We start from the raw sequence: 13594 nt of genomic DNA, 5'->3' as shown, positions 1-13594 counted from the left end.
GAGCCCGCTCCCGCTCCAACACCCAGTTCCAATCCTAACCGCACCGAATGCTAGCTAGCCGACGCCGTGCTCGACGAAGTCTTGTCTGGCTTCGAAATGCTGAACCCGACCGCCCGTGACGCTGATGCTGGAAACAACGGCGGCGCCGACCTGCATAACTAAGGAACGCGTCCCGTCAACTCTAAGAACCTGGCTTTTGCACACTTTACTTATTCAGGGCCTTGTTGCTCACAGGATGTCGCCTCCAGCAAGGTTCAGAAAACGGTGCCTGTATGAGATGACGGGAAGAGCCCTGGCGTCTCGCGCCCGCGCCATGAATCTGGCCCGAATTCAATTAGCACATGGCAAGCAAGCCAGCACACGAGGATTCGTCAGTTGAGCCGCATCATCCTTGCCGCCATTGCCAGCGATGCATGAATTACACTTTCAGCCCTTATTTTCATCGCAAGAATTCGGGTTTTGTGCACGATGCAAACTGCCATGCTCAGGAGAACCCGCTGGCGTGACTTGCAGGCTTCCAACTGCATTGCAGACAGCGGCCATGCATCGGCATTAACATAAGGACACACAACAGTCTTGGACATCGTAAGGTAAACAGTGTCAAGCCTCTCCGAGCTAGCGGAAGCTAGGCAAAAATAGAGGAATAAGCAAGCCCAATTGACGCCAAAGGAGCGCCTTGGTCAGGTACCCGTGAAATTGCGATGCCCAGCTTTGCCTTATGTAAGCAGCACCGAATACAGGGGCCCAATGCAAGTCGAATGTAGCCCAAGCCACACTGTACGGCGCCGACGGGTCTGCGGGGTGGCTGCCGGCTGCCCCGGCCCGGACAGTCATCGAATCTTCTCACACGGTAAAATTTCGCATCGCTCTGGCGAGTGGAAGGTACACCGCGCTGGATGCTTACTACAACAATCCTCGTCCCTTCCTCAGATATTTTGGTGCTCACTAACAACCACTGGAAGGCGTTGTCGGACAGGTCACGAATACTTGCCATCCCCGCGTGCAGCTCCCTACGCTCGACTTCAAAGTTCAAAATCAATAGGTTCGCCTCAATGGCTGACGACAACCCGGATTGGAGGTCGCAGCTCTCGGCGTCCGAGCGCTATGAGAACATTCAGAAGATGTAAGTCGGTCTCCTCCACCCGCATCTCGGTCGCCGACTTACACCATCACGCAGCAAGGCAGTCCTAGAGGCTGCAAGCCCAGACGCATCCGCAACATCGCAGACCGAGGCTTTCTCGGTCGAAAACCAGGCTTACAAGGATTCCTCTTCGAGAGTAAGTTTTTGGCCATGTGGTATTCTGCGCGAGCTCAACTTACACTCTTCTGAAGGCGCAATATGACGAGATATGCCAGCTAGTCGGATCAGCAAATCTCGTTCCCCAGGAGAGCGCAGCACCCATAGGCGATGCTGATGACGGCGTTGGAGTCACTATTGGCTCTTACAAGAGCTGTATGCCAGTCGCAACTGGCTTGACGTCAGAGGTCTACCGATGCCAGGACCGCGCCTTGAAGGTCATCGTCGAAACGCACAACATCGAACCTCACAATCCGCAACGTGAGGCCAAGATTCTTGCAACTCTGAAGCGTCCTTGCATCCCGCTGTTGGAAACGTTTCGAGACCAAGAACAAAGATTCGTCCTGGTCTTTCCCTACAAGCCGCTCACCCTTGCCGATGTCATCGACAAAGGAACCCTCCCGCTGCCTAGAGTTCGACGCCTCTTCAAGGAGATTCTAGCTGCTCTGAAAAACATACACAGCCAAGGCATCATCCACAGAGACGTCAAACCGGAGGCCATTCTGCTCGACGGCCCCGATGGACCGGCCTACCTTTCAGATTTTGGAACGGCCTGGCATCCGACCATGTCTGTTGTTTCCGAGCCACCCACGGCCAAAATTTTGGATATCGGAACCGGGGCATACCGAGCCCCTGAAGCACTATTCGGCAACAAGGCTTATGGGTCCTCTGTCGACATGTGGGCTACCGGCGCCATGTTGGCGGAGTGTTGTCGCGATCCTCCCAAGCCCCTTTTTGAGTCCAGAGCAGCGCACGAAGACGGGAATCAGCTGGGCTTGATCTTGAGCATCTTCAAGACTCTCGGCACGCCTACGCGAGAGACGTGGCCCGAAGCTGCAAGCTTCAAGACGCCGCCTTTCGAGATGTACCGCATGTTTGAGGGCAAGTCCTGGGAGGAAATTCTGCCAGAGGTGGATGTGGATGTTCGTGATTTGGTCACGAAGCTGGTCCGCTTCGATTCAAAACGGTGGACTGCCGAGCAAGTAAGTTTTGATGGTTCATAATCCCGATGTTTGATCTGACATTGTGCTAGGCTCTGCAACACAGGTGCTTGCAAGAACCCGACGAGACGCCGATTTGAGGGCCTTTAACGAATCACAATGACCTGTCGCAATGAATAATGACTTGTAACGACATCGTCAAAGTATGTCAAAGCCGGTTGGACAATTGTTTAGAAACTTCTTTGACTGTAAACCTTCACAACGACGGAGAGTACTGTCCTATCGCAAACCAACAAAACATCTACAACAAAGAGCTCAACGAGTCCGAACAAGTATTAAACCAGAAAGCCGGCACGACGTCTCTGAAATCCGCAGACAGCATCTAAAACACTATCCATCAGAACCGCAAAACAATCGCAAACCGAACCGCAGCTCCAAGCAGTAGTCCTCGATACCACGAAAGCCAGCCGAACCAGCCCGCCGCCATGTCCAGCCCGTTATATTATCGCGCCGGAAGCTTCGATACCTCCTCGAGTGCGTCCGACTTGGACCGTTTCTTTGACGAAAGAGGTTGCCATCAAGAGGTTAATGTTGGTCTCGCAAGTAAGGCAAACGAGCACCATTGCCACTGCGGCGCACCCGGCGGCGACTTTCAGATGTGCCTTAAAAAGGGGTGCAAGGTCATGTGCAGCGACTGCGGCGTCGTGCGGTCCTCCCAAAGCAGCTCCTTCTGTATGAGGTGTCACCTTGCAAAGACGAAGGAAACCCGCGATGAGAAGAAGGCCCAGAAGCAGGAGGAAAAGGCTAGCAGGAAGCGGAAGGCGGGAAACGATAGTGGAGGGGAGCAAGCCAACAGTCGCAAGGCGCGCAAGCCCAAGCATACTGCTCACCAGAAAGAACTCCGCCAACAGGTCCAGGCCGCGGCGCACGACGCCAACCAGGTCCACCACGGCGGCATCGTCAAGATGGCGAAGGCGAGGACGATCCCGACCATGTACGGCTCGACCGGAAAACCGTGTCCTTCTCACTTTATCAAGAAGTTTGATCGGTTCATACGCTCCATCGACCCCGATGCGGTCTTCGCCCGTGACTGGATGGACACGGACGGCGCCTACGATGAGGACGTGGAGATGGCTGACGAGGACGTCATTGAGGATGATGACGAGGATGATGACATGCGCGATGGGCATCTGTGGAAAGACGACAACCAGTTCATGGAGGACGCGGCGGCGGGTCGCAGACTTCGTCACATTGACGACTTTATCGGCATGGTTGTCCGTCGTCGTTGTCGATACTGAGCGACAGCTCGGTTTACCTCTGCTGAGGCTTTCATTTTATCATCAATCTGGGTTTCGTTCTCTTGTTTCCACCTGTCGTTGCTTTTCATAGAAATCATGGTTCTGAACTTCATCTTCGTATTCATCTATCCCCAGCTAAAACCCCCCAATTGCTTTTTCCATGCCGTCTAGGTATGACCTACATAGAAAAACGAAAAAAACAATGATACCACCTCTTTTCCTTGACTCATTTCGTCTCTCATTTCCATTCCATCGCTTCGACGTTCCCCACTACCACATAAAAGTCCAACTTGCCTTAACCCCTGCGCGCCTTGGTATCGGCACCAAGGTAGTCAATCGGGTTACGGCACAGCGGGCAGGTGTTTTGGTTACTGCTCTGGAACCACTTGTACAGACACGTGCGGTGGAAGAGGTTCTTGCACGTGCCGCAGCGCTTGTCGGGCATCTTCTTGTCGGTCGAGATGATGCTGTAGCAGATGGCGCACTCGCTCTGGCCCTTGAGGGCGCCGACGATGTTGCGCTTGAAGGCGGAGAGGCCGTCGATTATGCTTCCGTTCTGTGCGACTGGTTAGTACGATGTTGAGAATGGCAAATAAGTGCGCAATAGGGGGGGGTAAAGCTTACAGAGAAGGTAATGACGCCCTGCGTCGTCAGCAGCCAGCTCTGCCACTTCTTCTCGCTGACGGCGACGCGGTTTACGCCGACGACGCTGACGCCCTCGATGGGGTAGCTCGCGGGCACCTTGACGGCGATGCTGGCCATGCTCTCGTCGACCTCGTAGCCCGCGGTGATCTCCTTGCCCGTCTTGCTGACCTTGACGACGAGCTCCTTCTCGTCGTCGGCGGCGGACTCGCCCTCCTGCGACGCGGCCCAGGCGGCGACCTCGTCGAGGGCGTCGGAGACGATGATGGGGGAGAAGTAGCGCGTCATCCACCCCTCGACGGCGATGCGGGTCTGCTTGGAGCGGCAGTCGAGGTACCAGGTCTTGAAGAGACCGGGGGTGTACTTGAGGGTGAGGTAGTAGAGGTGCACGAGCAGCCAGTGCAGGTTGCGCTCGTCGGGCTCGGCGTCGGCGACGGCGAGGTCGTAGGCGGTGATCTCCGCGATGCCGAGGCCCTCGCGCTCGAGGTTGAGCGGGTGCGCGGCAGAGTGGCCGAGCACGTCGAAGGTGAAGTTGAGCAGCGGGGCGATGTAGTTCTCCGTCTTGAGGTGCTCGGTGTAGTCGTTGCGGACCTTGAGGGAGGCGGTGCTGAAGGCGTCGAAGATAAGGTGCCACGAGAGCAGGTAGGAGCGGATGGCGAGGGGGAATTGGGCGAGGAGCTCGTCGGGGTAGCGGTCGAGGGTTGGGGCATCGAGCAGGAGGGAGAGGAGCTCGTCAGGGAGGCGGGCGTCGGTCTTGTCGAGGAGGACGTTGACAGAGAGCTCTTCTTGCCGGGCGGGGAGCGCGCGGTGCAAGAGGTTGAAGGCGGCGGTTTGGATCGAGCGGGAGTCTGCGGCGATGAGGCCGTACAGGTCGGAGAGGTCGGAGATGTGCTTGAGGGGGATCTTGTCGACTTGTCTGCAGATGATGGCGTCTACGATCTCGAGAGGCTGGGTGCTCTTTGCGCGGTCCAGTTTGAGGAGTTCAATCAGAGAGAGGGACTTTGTCTCTGCGAACTCTTTCAGCGCATCTTCGAGATCGTCATTGGGGTCCAAGAGGGTCTCAAGTGCTGACACGAGCTTGAGGGATGTGTGGATATACGGTAGCGAAGCATCAAGACGGTCATCAGAGGCCTTGGCCCAGAGAGCCGTAGAGAACTCAATCGTCTTTTCCCAGTGAGGGCCGTAAACCTCCTTTATGCTTGGAAGAAGTCGTTGTAGGGCGCGGCAAATCTCTGCGGAGAGGGCCGGTGTGAGGTTGAGGGTATCCTCAAGCCAAGATGTGATTTGGCGGACGGCAAAGACAATGCGGTTGTTAGCCACGGGAACTTCGCCCACCTCGTAGACCTGCAGACAGGCATTCAGAAGGATAAGGATCATGAGTGCCTTTTCGGCCTTCTCTGGCTCGATGCTTGCGCCGGCAACGTCACTAACGAGGCGGTTGCATAGGTTGTTAATTGCTTTGGAAGACTCAAGACTTTCGCCAAGACCGGTGAGCACCGCCGTGGCTGAGAGAATCGTAGGGGGCGTGGCTCTCAATGTGGCAAGCTGGGCAATCTTCTCGTCGCCTGCAGCGGGGAAGCCATGCTTCTCGGTGAGGGTTTGAAGGAGTTCGCTCAGGGCTCTGGCGCTGTACAGACCAAGCGCAGTGAGCTCCTTTGTCTCTTGCGTCATAATGGCGATGAGACCGTTGATGAGTTTTGTAGAGCCAGAATCAGAGCCATCTCTCCATCCCTTGGCGTCGTCAGCGATGGCGTTGATAGTTACCCTGGTGGACGACACAAAAGCCTCAGCAGCGTTGAGAGCATCGCCAGTCTCCAGGTTGAGGAACAACTTGTTCTCGTCCATCAGCGTAATTTGGTCGGAAACTATCTGGACCGCAACGCAGAGAAGGTAAAGGATTTCTACCTGGAAGCTCTCGGGTAGGGTAGAAACGGAAATGTCAGATGACAGCAGTTTGGAGGTGTACGCCGCCATTCTCGCAGGAACGGAGTAACCGTCGCGATCTCGCCGTACTCTGACGCGCTGCGCTGACTCTGCAGGCGGAACCAGGAAATGAGCTCCGCCCAGACTGCTCGTGATGGATAGAGACGGGTTGAGAGATCCCTGTAGGAAGTTGGACAGCTGCTGCATCCAGACATTCGTGCTGGGGAATAGATCCTCAAGTGCTGAACCGGTTTTGGATGCTTGCAATGCCTGCTGTACCAAGGTGTCGATTCCAAGGGACTGCGGTCCTGCATCCTCCAGGTTCCGCTGGATGATGGTGACCAAGGGCGACGTGCCGTCCACGGGGTGTTCCAAAAGAGCTCTCAAAGAAACAGCGCGGGACGAAACGGCTCTGTCGTTGAGCTCAGCCAGCCCCAGTAGCTCAGCAACGACCGCTGTATGAGTTGACTCGTCTTGTGAAAGAAGACCCGGCTTGTTGTTGGCAATGATCTCCAAGGCCCTGAGCGCTTGGGCCGAGTGCTGTTTGTCCTGAGAAAGGTAGGAGATACTGCTGTCAACCAGCTTCTTCGCAGTTGATTCCGTGACGGCGTCGTTTCCCAGGCCCGCTTCGAATAGCGACCAAAATTCTGACTCGCCCCGGATGGTGCCGGTGCACTTCGTTTCGATGAAGCTTTGTAGCTGCTCGTGGGATTTGGACAGGTCGGATGCGTGCCGATTCGCGATTAGGCGCTCGATTCCTTTCGCGGCCAGCTTTTCGTCAGACAAGCCAAGCAGGGACTCGATCCACGTCTTCCAGATGGATGCATAGGCTGTCTCCTGGCCCTGCAGAGAACCCAAGATAGGCACACAGCTCAAGAGATCCGGTGCGGATCGAGAAGTCATCAGAACATCCATCCGCTCCCGACCTTGGCTCGAGAGAAACTGCTCCAAGGCTTGAGCAGCTTCGGCATCTTCCCAAACCCGCGGGGCACTCTTGCCGACATTGTACAAAACCCCAGCTGCACCAAACGGCTTCAAGTTTCGGGTCGCAAGAAGGTTTAGTGAGCAGGTAATGATAGCTTTGGAGGGGCCAATGAGCAGCTTTGCAGGACCTGTCGTGGAGGCTTTGGTTTTGGTTTGAACCTGGCCAACTAGATTGAACCACCGGTCGCCCTCGGCAGCGATTGACTCTTGCGACTTTTCATACCCTGATGATACTTCAGGCAGTGAGTTGGATATCCTCGTGCAGAAATCGGATGACAAATGTTCCGTCATGTCGGCAGTTGCTTTAACCAGGTCCGCAGACGAGTCGTCGGCGGCAACCTGGTAGACTTCGCTGAGAACGCCCAACCGTCCGGCACCGCCAATCTCCCAAGCCGCATTTTCAGGGGTTGGGAAGAGGAAGTGCCCCAGCAGGGGAAAGAGGTTTTCCTGCACAAGCTTGGCATGGCCTTCTGAGGGAATCGTCTTCAGGAAATGCTTGGCAACGTGAACGTAACACGTCCATGCTGTGGGTGCGTTGAATCGCGGCTCTTCCCTATGGGTGATGCCAGTTCGCAATGACTTCAAGGCTGCTGCAGAAGCCTCAGCAGTAAAGTGCTCGGCTGGGATGACAACGATGAGTTGTTCGAGGTATTCCCAGTATTTCGCGGAGCTTCCCTGAGATCCCTTCTCTAAGAAGCCATTCAGCCTAGTGATCGGAGTCTTCTTATCACTTGAGCTAGACCAGATCTCAGGGAACCTGCTCGTCAACTTGGTAAGAACCCTGACAAACTCTATAGCAGATCCAATCTGGCTGCTCTTCAGGCCCTCTGCAATGAAGATCTTCTTCAGGCGGGAGATCTGCGAGGACGTCGAGTCGGACCTCTTGTCCAAGCAAATCCACAGCAGCTGGCAGGATGTTTTCCTGACAGAGTTGTCAGCCATAAGCGCGCTCTTCCAGACCTTCTCCTCGGCGAAAAAGGTATCGTATGCCTCCTGTTCTTTTTCAATGTCGGCCGGCTCCAACTTTTGCAGGAGACCAAGAACCAAGGAAAGACTGGCCCCCACCACCCTTAGGTACTTAGCCTCGGCATCGTCTGGAGTCGTTGACCTCTCATCGCTCAATGTGTCCTTTGTTTCCTGGATGGCCTCGGTGGCGTAGGTCAAAATCTGGGACTGGCACTTCTTCCAGAACGAAACGACCTTCTCCGGGCTATTCAGGAATGACGATAGGCCGGCATCCGCTGCCCTGGATACCACACGATCCTTGTCATAGAGACCTGCGAGCCAGGTACCAACAATTTTGGGGATATGCTTCTCCATGCGCTTGCGAGCCGACTTCATCAACTCGAACTGCAGGATATGGGAGAGCTCGCGGACGCGACGGGCGTTGTCTATGGAGATACGAGGATATATTTGTACCTGTTACATACATTACCACATGTTCGTCAAAGTAACTCTCCCGGGGAAAACGCACCCATGCTTCCAAGACTGCCTCCTCTGTTCCACCATCCTTTTCATATGGGTGAGCCTGCACGTATGCCACGAGTTCCTCCAATGCCTTTGCTTTTGTCGTAGCATCTTTCTTCAGGGCGTTCTTGAAGGAAACGACAACGTTCGCATCGGAAAGGGAGGAAAGATCGGGCGGCTCGGTAAGGTAAGACAGTCCATTGTCGTTCGAAGAGGAGAAGCCGCCGAAGCCGCCCCGCGCCGGGGCACCAAAGCTCTTTGCGCCGCCCGAGCGGCCTGCTTTTCCAAAGGCACGCGACATGATCTGGTGGTTAGTGTCGTTTGCGCCTTGTGCGAAGGTGATGTCGTTGAAGCTGCGAGCGCGAGGGACCTAGCGCGGCGAAGCGCGGGAGCTCAAAATGATGTTGGCGGGGTAGAGTGCAGAAGTGCGGCACCGAAGAATCCAGAAGGGTGCTTAGGAATTGGAAACGTGAAAGACGGACCGAGGCGCTCCAAGTCAACAGACTTCCAAGGGCCTATTATTTCAAGGAAAAGAGAGCAAACCGACGGTAGGCAGAGAAGTGCTGGATTGGCCTCGTCGCATCGCAGGCTTCAATCGACATGGAATACCAAAGAGAGTGCAGTGCCCTGTTGACTCAGGCCGAATGAGTTTTGGCCGAACCACATCCAGAACCGGCGAATGAAAATGGCCAAGCTGCCCCGCCAAAGCTCCTTCTCAGTGTTCTTGTGGACGGAGATGATGCGGTCATAGGTGAGCTCCTCGCACGTGACTTTGGCTGATTGTGGCCTCATTCCGTCCGTGCGCTGTGATGTCCGTGCCTCCCGTCCTTCCATCCCTTGCTCTATCTTGATGCTCCTATTGGCCTTTTCTTATCACTTCTCCAATTCGTGTTACTCCACTCCCAGCTTGAGCAACAGACGGCGCTTCACCAAACCCAGCAGCGGCGTAGATGGAACAAGGGCACCTTGCTGGGCATTGGACTTGTGTATTCAATACAGGCGTTGCATATCTATGAATAAATAGCCCAGGTGTCTGAAAGTTTGCTTATCTGCTTGAATCCCATGGTAAGTAAGGCAGGCATCAGAGACAGAAGATGGCGGACGACAGCGGAAGACAGCGACGAGAAGAAGACAGAGACGGCGCCAAGGACAAGGACGAGGACGAGGACGACGATCACGAAAACAGCAGTGAGCCGAAGTCGAGATAGGTACTTCGGATAGGAGCATCGACTATTATGTAGCTTTCATACCTACCTTACAGTCAACGTTCGAAGAGGCCCCCCGTTGACCTGGGCGTCGCCGTTCGGGATCGTTCGGCGGTTTCGAAAGGCTACCCCGCAAACTGCACGCTGAAGGCCGCCTCCACGTCCACTGCGCCGAGCCCACTGCGGGAAAGGCGCTAAGGCACTGGGAGCGGAGACTGTGGGCCAGTGACCCCGGGCAGCTCCCCTGCAGTACCTCGCCAACCCAAGACGGCTCTGCCCATAACGGTAGGCCGTCTCCTCGATCCGTCGCTACCTGGGTAGCTACCTCCCAACCTTCTCGTCCTTATGAAGGTGGCGGTTTTCCACTTCCCCTTTCCTCCCGTCATTCAAAAAGCGTCGTCCATGCAGGCACTTGGCTCTGCAATTCCTCCCTTGTGTAAGTGTCTCCTGTTTATTCGACTATTCATGTACGAATAATCTCTGGACGTCGCCAGTGACGGCGGCCAGAGACGGCGGGGACAGTGGCCAGAGACGACGCCTAGAGATGACACCCAGCGACGACAACCAGAGCCCAGCTACGTCGTGTACCCTGTGCTAACTACAGCCAGTGCAGGTAGCATGGTAGAAGCGTCAACATGCTCTTCAACGTCCCTCGCTCGTCTCGTGCGGGTGGCCTCCAAGTGAGAGCCCTCGCCAACAACCATGCGAAGGCAAGCCATTACGGCCAGACTCGCGGCTTTCGCTTCCGCGCGTGGTCCACCTACCTAGACCCCGAGTTCCAACGACAGCTGCGACAGCACCAGCGCAACGTGACCTACAAGTATATGGAGTCAATCAACCGAAAGATATCATGGGACCCAAGCTCGCGTGGCGAGGATTCAAGAATACTCATGAAGAAGATGATGTCGCAGTGCTGGATTAGACACGGTCACACCCATTCGAAAGGAAGCCGCGGGCCGAGCGATAAAGCAAGCGGCGAAGAAGGAGTTCGCCCTGGTCAAAACATTGAAGACGTCGAGCGCGGTGCTATCAACGCTTTATTCTCTTCCAAGCGAACGGGACCCTACGAATATGACTTGTGGCAGTCACCCCTGCAGAACATTCGCAACTACCTGGGTAGCCAGACTCGCGGCAAGTCGACGACCTCGGCCAGCCGGGGTGCGGAGTTCGAAATTGATCCTATCACGAATCGAAGGGTTTCACCAGATTCGGCCGTTGAAAGTAGTTCCGCCGCAGCCAACGAGCCGTTCTACGAGGACGGCCCACCTCCGCCGGAAGAGCTTAAGCGGTACGGTCAGGTCCCGCTCGATGGTACCCCGTGGGCCGACAGTGGAGATGCGGGGGCCCCGCAGTATTCGGACCTGGACAAGTACAAGCCCGTGATGGACGAGAAGCTCGATGCGGGACAACAGAAACCAGCAGCGTCCGAATACGACGACCTGCATAAGTACACACCAGTAGGGCTGAAGGACTTTATCAAGGACGACGAAGCCGGACAGCCAAAATATGAGGACCTTCACAAGTATTCCAACCCATCCCTCTCTGACGGGCCCCCTGAGGAGCTCTCTCAGCCTGCCTACGAAGACCTCGATAAGTACCGCCCTGTGATGCACAATGAGGACGCAGAAGTCCCCGAAGCACAGGAGAGGTATTCGGATCTGAATAAGTACGGGCCAGTGATGCACAACGAGGACAAGGACGCCAAGGATACGTTGTCCTACGACGACCTACACAAGTATGGCCCTAGTGGTTACAACGAGGCCGAGGGCGGCGCTCGCCCCTTGAGTGCCGAGGAGAAGTCGAAAGACTACGACGATCTACATAAATACGGCCCTATGGGGTACAACGAGCCCCATGGAGCGCCCCCTGTGCATCCCGAGGAGGCTTCCAAAGCATACCCTGACCTGGATCAGTATGGGCCCATGGCGTACAACGAGCCGTTCGGTCGGGCACCCATACACCCAGAAGAAGCCTCCAAGGCTTATACGGACCTAGGAAAGTACGAGCCTGTGGGCTGGAACGAACCGCACGGTAAGCCGCCAGTGCATCCGGAAGAGGCCTCCAAGCAGTACACCGATCTGGGTACCTACGGCCCGGTTTCCTTCACTCGAGGTGGGAAGGCACCGGAGGGCGTTACTGCCACAGTTGCTCCAGAAGACTTGGCTCGTCACAGGCCTGTTCAATACGACGAGCCCGAGGGTCAACGTCCCAAGCCAGATTGGGATCAGACTGCGTTCGATGAGGCGAAGAAATATGAGTCATATCGGCACAACGAGCCAGATGGACAGCCGGTCGAGATCATAGATCCTGTATCTAAAGGCCTAAGCGATTTTGACGCGGAAATTGCGGCAAAGGCGTCAAGGACGACGACGGCGGCAGCAACAGCAACAGCAGCAGGGGCGACTACAGGAACGGCAGGGGCGAGCAAGCGCCTCCTCACCACCTCCGCGACAGACCAAGAAAGAGCTGACGATTTGGACCTGCTGCGCGCAAGCGATATTCGAGCCAAGATCCCGACCTCTTCTGGCCAGTCTCGTAGGGGTTACAGCACTACTAACCGGCAAATGCTCGAGGCTGACCTACCGCGGTACGAAGTGAATTGGGATATTTCAAGCAAGGCAGCTCGCGTGAGTCTGCGCAAGGCTAAAAACAGGGCGTGGGAGAACATCCAACCCAAGGAAGACTTGACCGGCAACTATTTCAGGGATTTTCCAGAGGATTTCTCCAGATCATGGACCAATATTGTGGCGGAAAGCCCAAAGGCAGAGGACAGCAAGTATCAGAGCCCCCAGGGTGATGACGTCGAAGCTGCTTCCTTCGATGAGAGCTTTCCGAAATTGGAGCCGGCGTTGAACAGGGCCTCTGCTTTCAAGTCGCAACGTGTAGCAGGAAAGCAGGGTCTGCCTGATATGTACTCTACAGAGCCCCAGGGCCTTGAGCTGAGCTACTCTGAGGAGTGTGGTGGCAAGCAAACCTGGCCTTCCTATGTGCGATCGTACGGCACAGCGTCAGACGCCGCCGCAGATGCTGCAGCTTCGGAGAGTGTGTCGACCTCGGCCAAGGAGGAACTTCGTGAGCCTGTTGTTTACAAGATTCTCGCCTACGACCCGACGATGCAAACCATCAACACAGCAGAGACTACTTCGGTGGTACCTGACAGCGCGACGCCACTGACACCGGCCGAGGTTCTCCTCCGCTTGTCCAACCCGACAAAGTTCTTCCCCTACTTCAGCCCGCTCCAGAAGGAAGGCTACGAAATCGTCTCCGGAAGCGGAGACGTCCTGGTTTTCCGCAAGGTCCGCGAGGCAGAGATCACCCCTTTCACTCCTACGATCGAAAAGCCGACGACCTACCAGGCTCCAAAGGTGAACCCCATCGACATGATGGGGAGCGACCCCGTGGTACCAAGCGCTTACTCCTCGAGTCCAACAGGCTATCTGAACTATGATTATCCGGGAGCGGAGGCGGAGGACAAACCCCCACCACCCTTTAGCGCAGTGAGGAGACGCAACACGATTTCATGTGACCGTCAGGATTTTGAGGCTCCTCGAAGGCCGAAGAAGCGCAGGGCCAGGAAGATTCTTCTTGGCGCTGCGTGGGTCGGCGGGATCTCATACGCTATTGGTGTGGTTGGGGAGTATTTCAACACAGGAGGCGAGGACGGTCGTGGCCCCAAGAGGCTGTAGGCCTGATTCAGATTTCATCCAGAGAATGGTGAACTATATACTTTTGCGATGAGGGATTCATCACCAGTACTGTTACTCTTTACATGTACCAATAGTACTCTCCAGGATGCGATTGATTTTCATTCAATTCCACTCATCGGGTTTTGTTTTC

The 13594-nt window shown here is 55.6% G+C and overlaps 4 protein-coding genes across 4 annotated transcripts; 3 read left to right on the top strand and 1 right to left on the bottom strand.

The window, feature by feature from the left end:
• Window positions 1-1052: 1052 nt before the first annotated feature.
• COL26b_006647 (uncharacterized protein) lies at window positions 1053-2378 on the top strand (the record flags this gene model as incomplete). Its single annotated transcript, XM_053179459.1, has 4 exons — window positions 1053-1123; window positions 1178-1277; window positions 1333-2280; window positions 2331-2378. 4 exons carry the CDS (start codon window positions 1053-1055, stop codon window positions 2376-2378), a joined length of 1167 nt encoding a protein of 388 aa, XP_053036570.1.
• A 345-nt stretch (window positions 2379-2723) lies between these two features.
• On the top strand, window positions 2724-3536 carry COL26b_006646 (uncharacterized protein; the record flags this gene model as incomplete). The annotated part of the gene is made up of 1 exon (XM_053179458.1): window positions 2724-3536. One exon carries the CDS (start codon window positions 2724-2726, stop codon window positions 3534-3536), a length of 813 nt encoding a protein of 270 aa, XP_053036569.1.
• A 295-nt stretch (window positions 3537-3831) lies between these two features.
• COL26b_006645 (uncharacterized protein) lies at window positions 3832-9344 on the bottom strand (the record flags this gene model as incomplete). The annotated part of the gene is made up of 4 exons (XM_053179457.1): window positions 3832-4092; window positions 4161-8504; window positions 8560-8856; window positions 9162-9344. The coding sequence occupies 4 exons, from the start codon at window positions 9342-9344 to the stop codon at window positions 3832-3834; spliced, it is 5085 nt and encodes a 1694-aa protein (XP_053036568.1).
• A 1048-nt stretch (window positions 9345-10392) lies between these two features.
• On the top strand, window positions 10393-13443 carry COL26b_006644 (uncharacterized protein; the record flags this gene model as incomplete). The annotated part of the gene is given in 2 exon segments (XM_053179456.1): window positions 10393-11788; window positions 11801-13443. The coding sequence occupies 2 exon segments, from the start codon at window positions 10393-10395 to the stop codon at window positions 13441-13443; spliced, it is 3039 nt and encodes a 1012-aa protein (XP_053036567.1).
• Window positions 13444-13594: the final 151 nt, after the last annotated feature.

Source organism: Colletotrichum chrysophilum (assembly GCF_026319265.1).
Source record: "Colletotrichum chrysophilum strain AFK26 chromosome Unknown scaffold_50, whole genome shotgun sequence".
Lineage (NCBI taxonomy): Eukaryota > Fungi > Ascomycota > Sordariomycetes > Glomerellales > Glomerellaceae > Colletotrichum > Colletotrichum chrysophilum.
The sequence above is the reverse complement of the archived record's forward strand: the minus strand, read 5'-3'. Positions and strand labels throughout refer to the sequence as shown.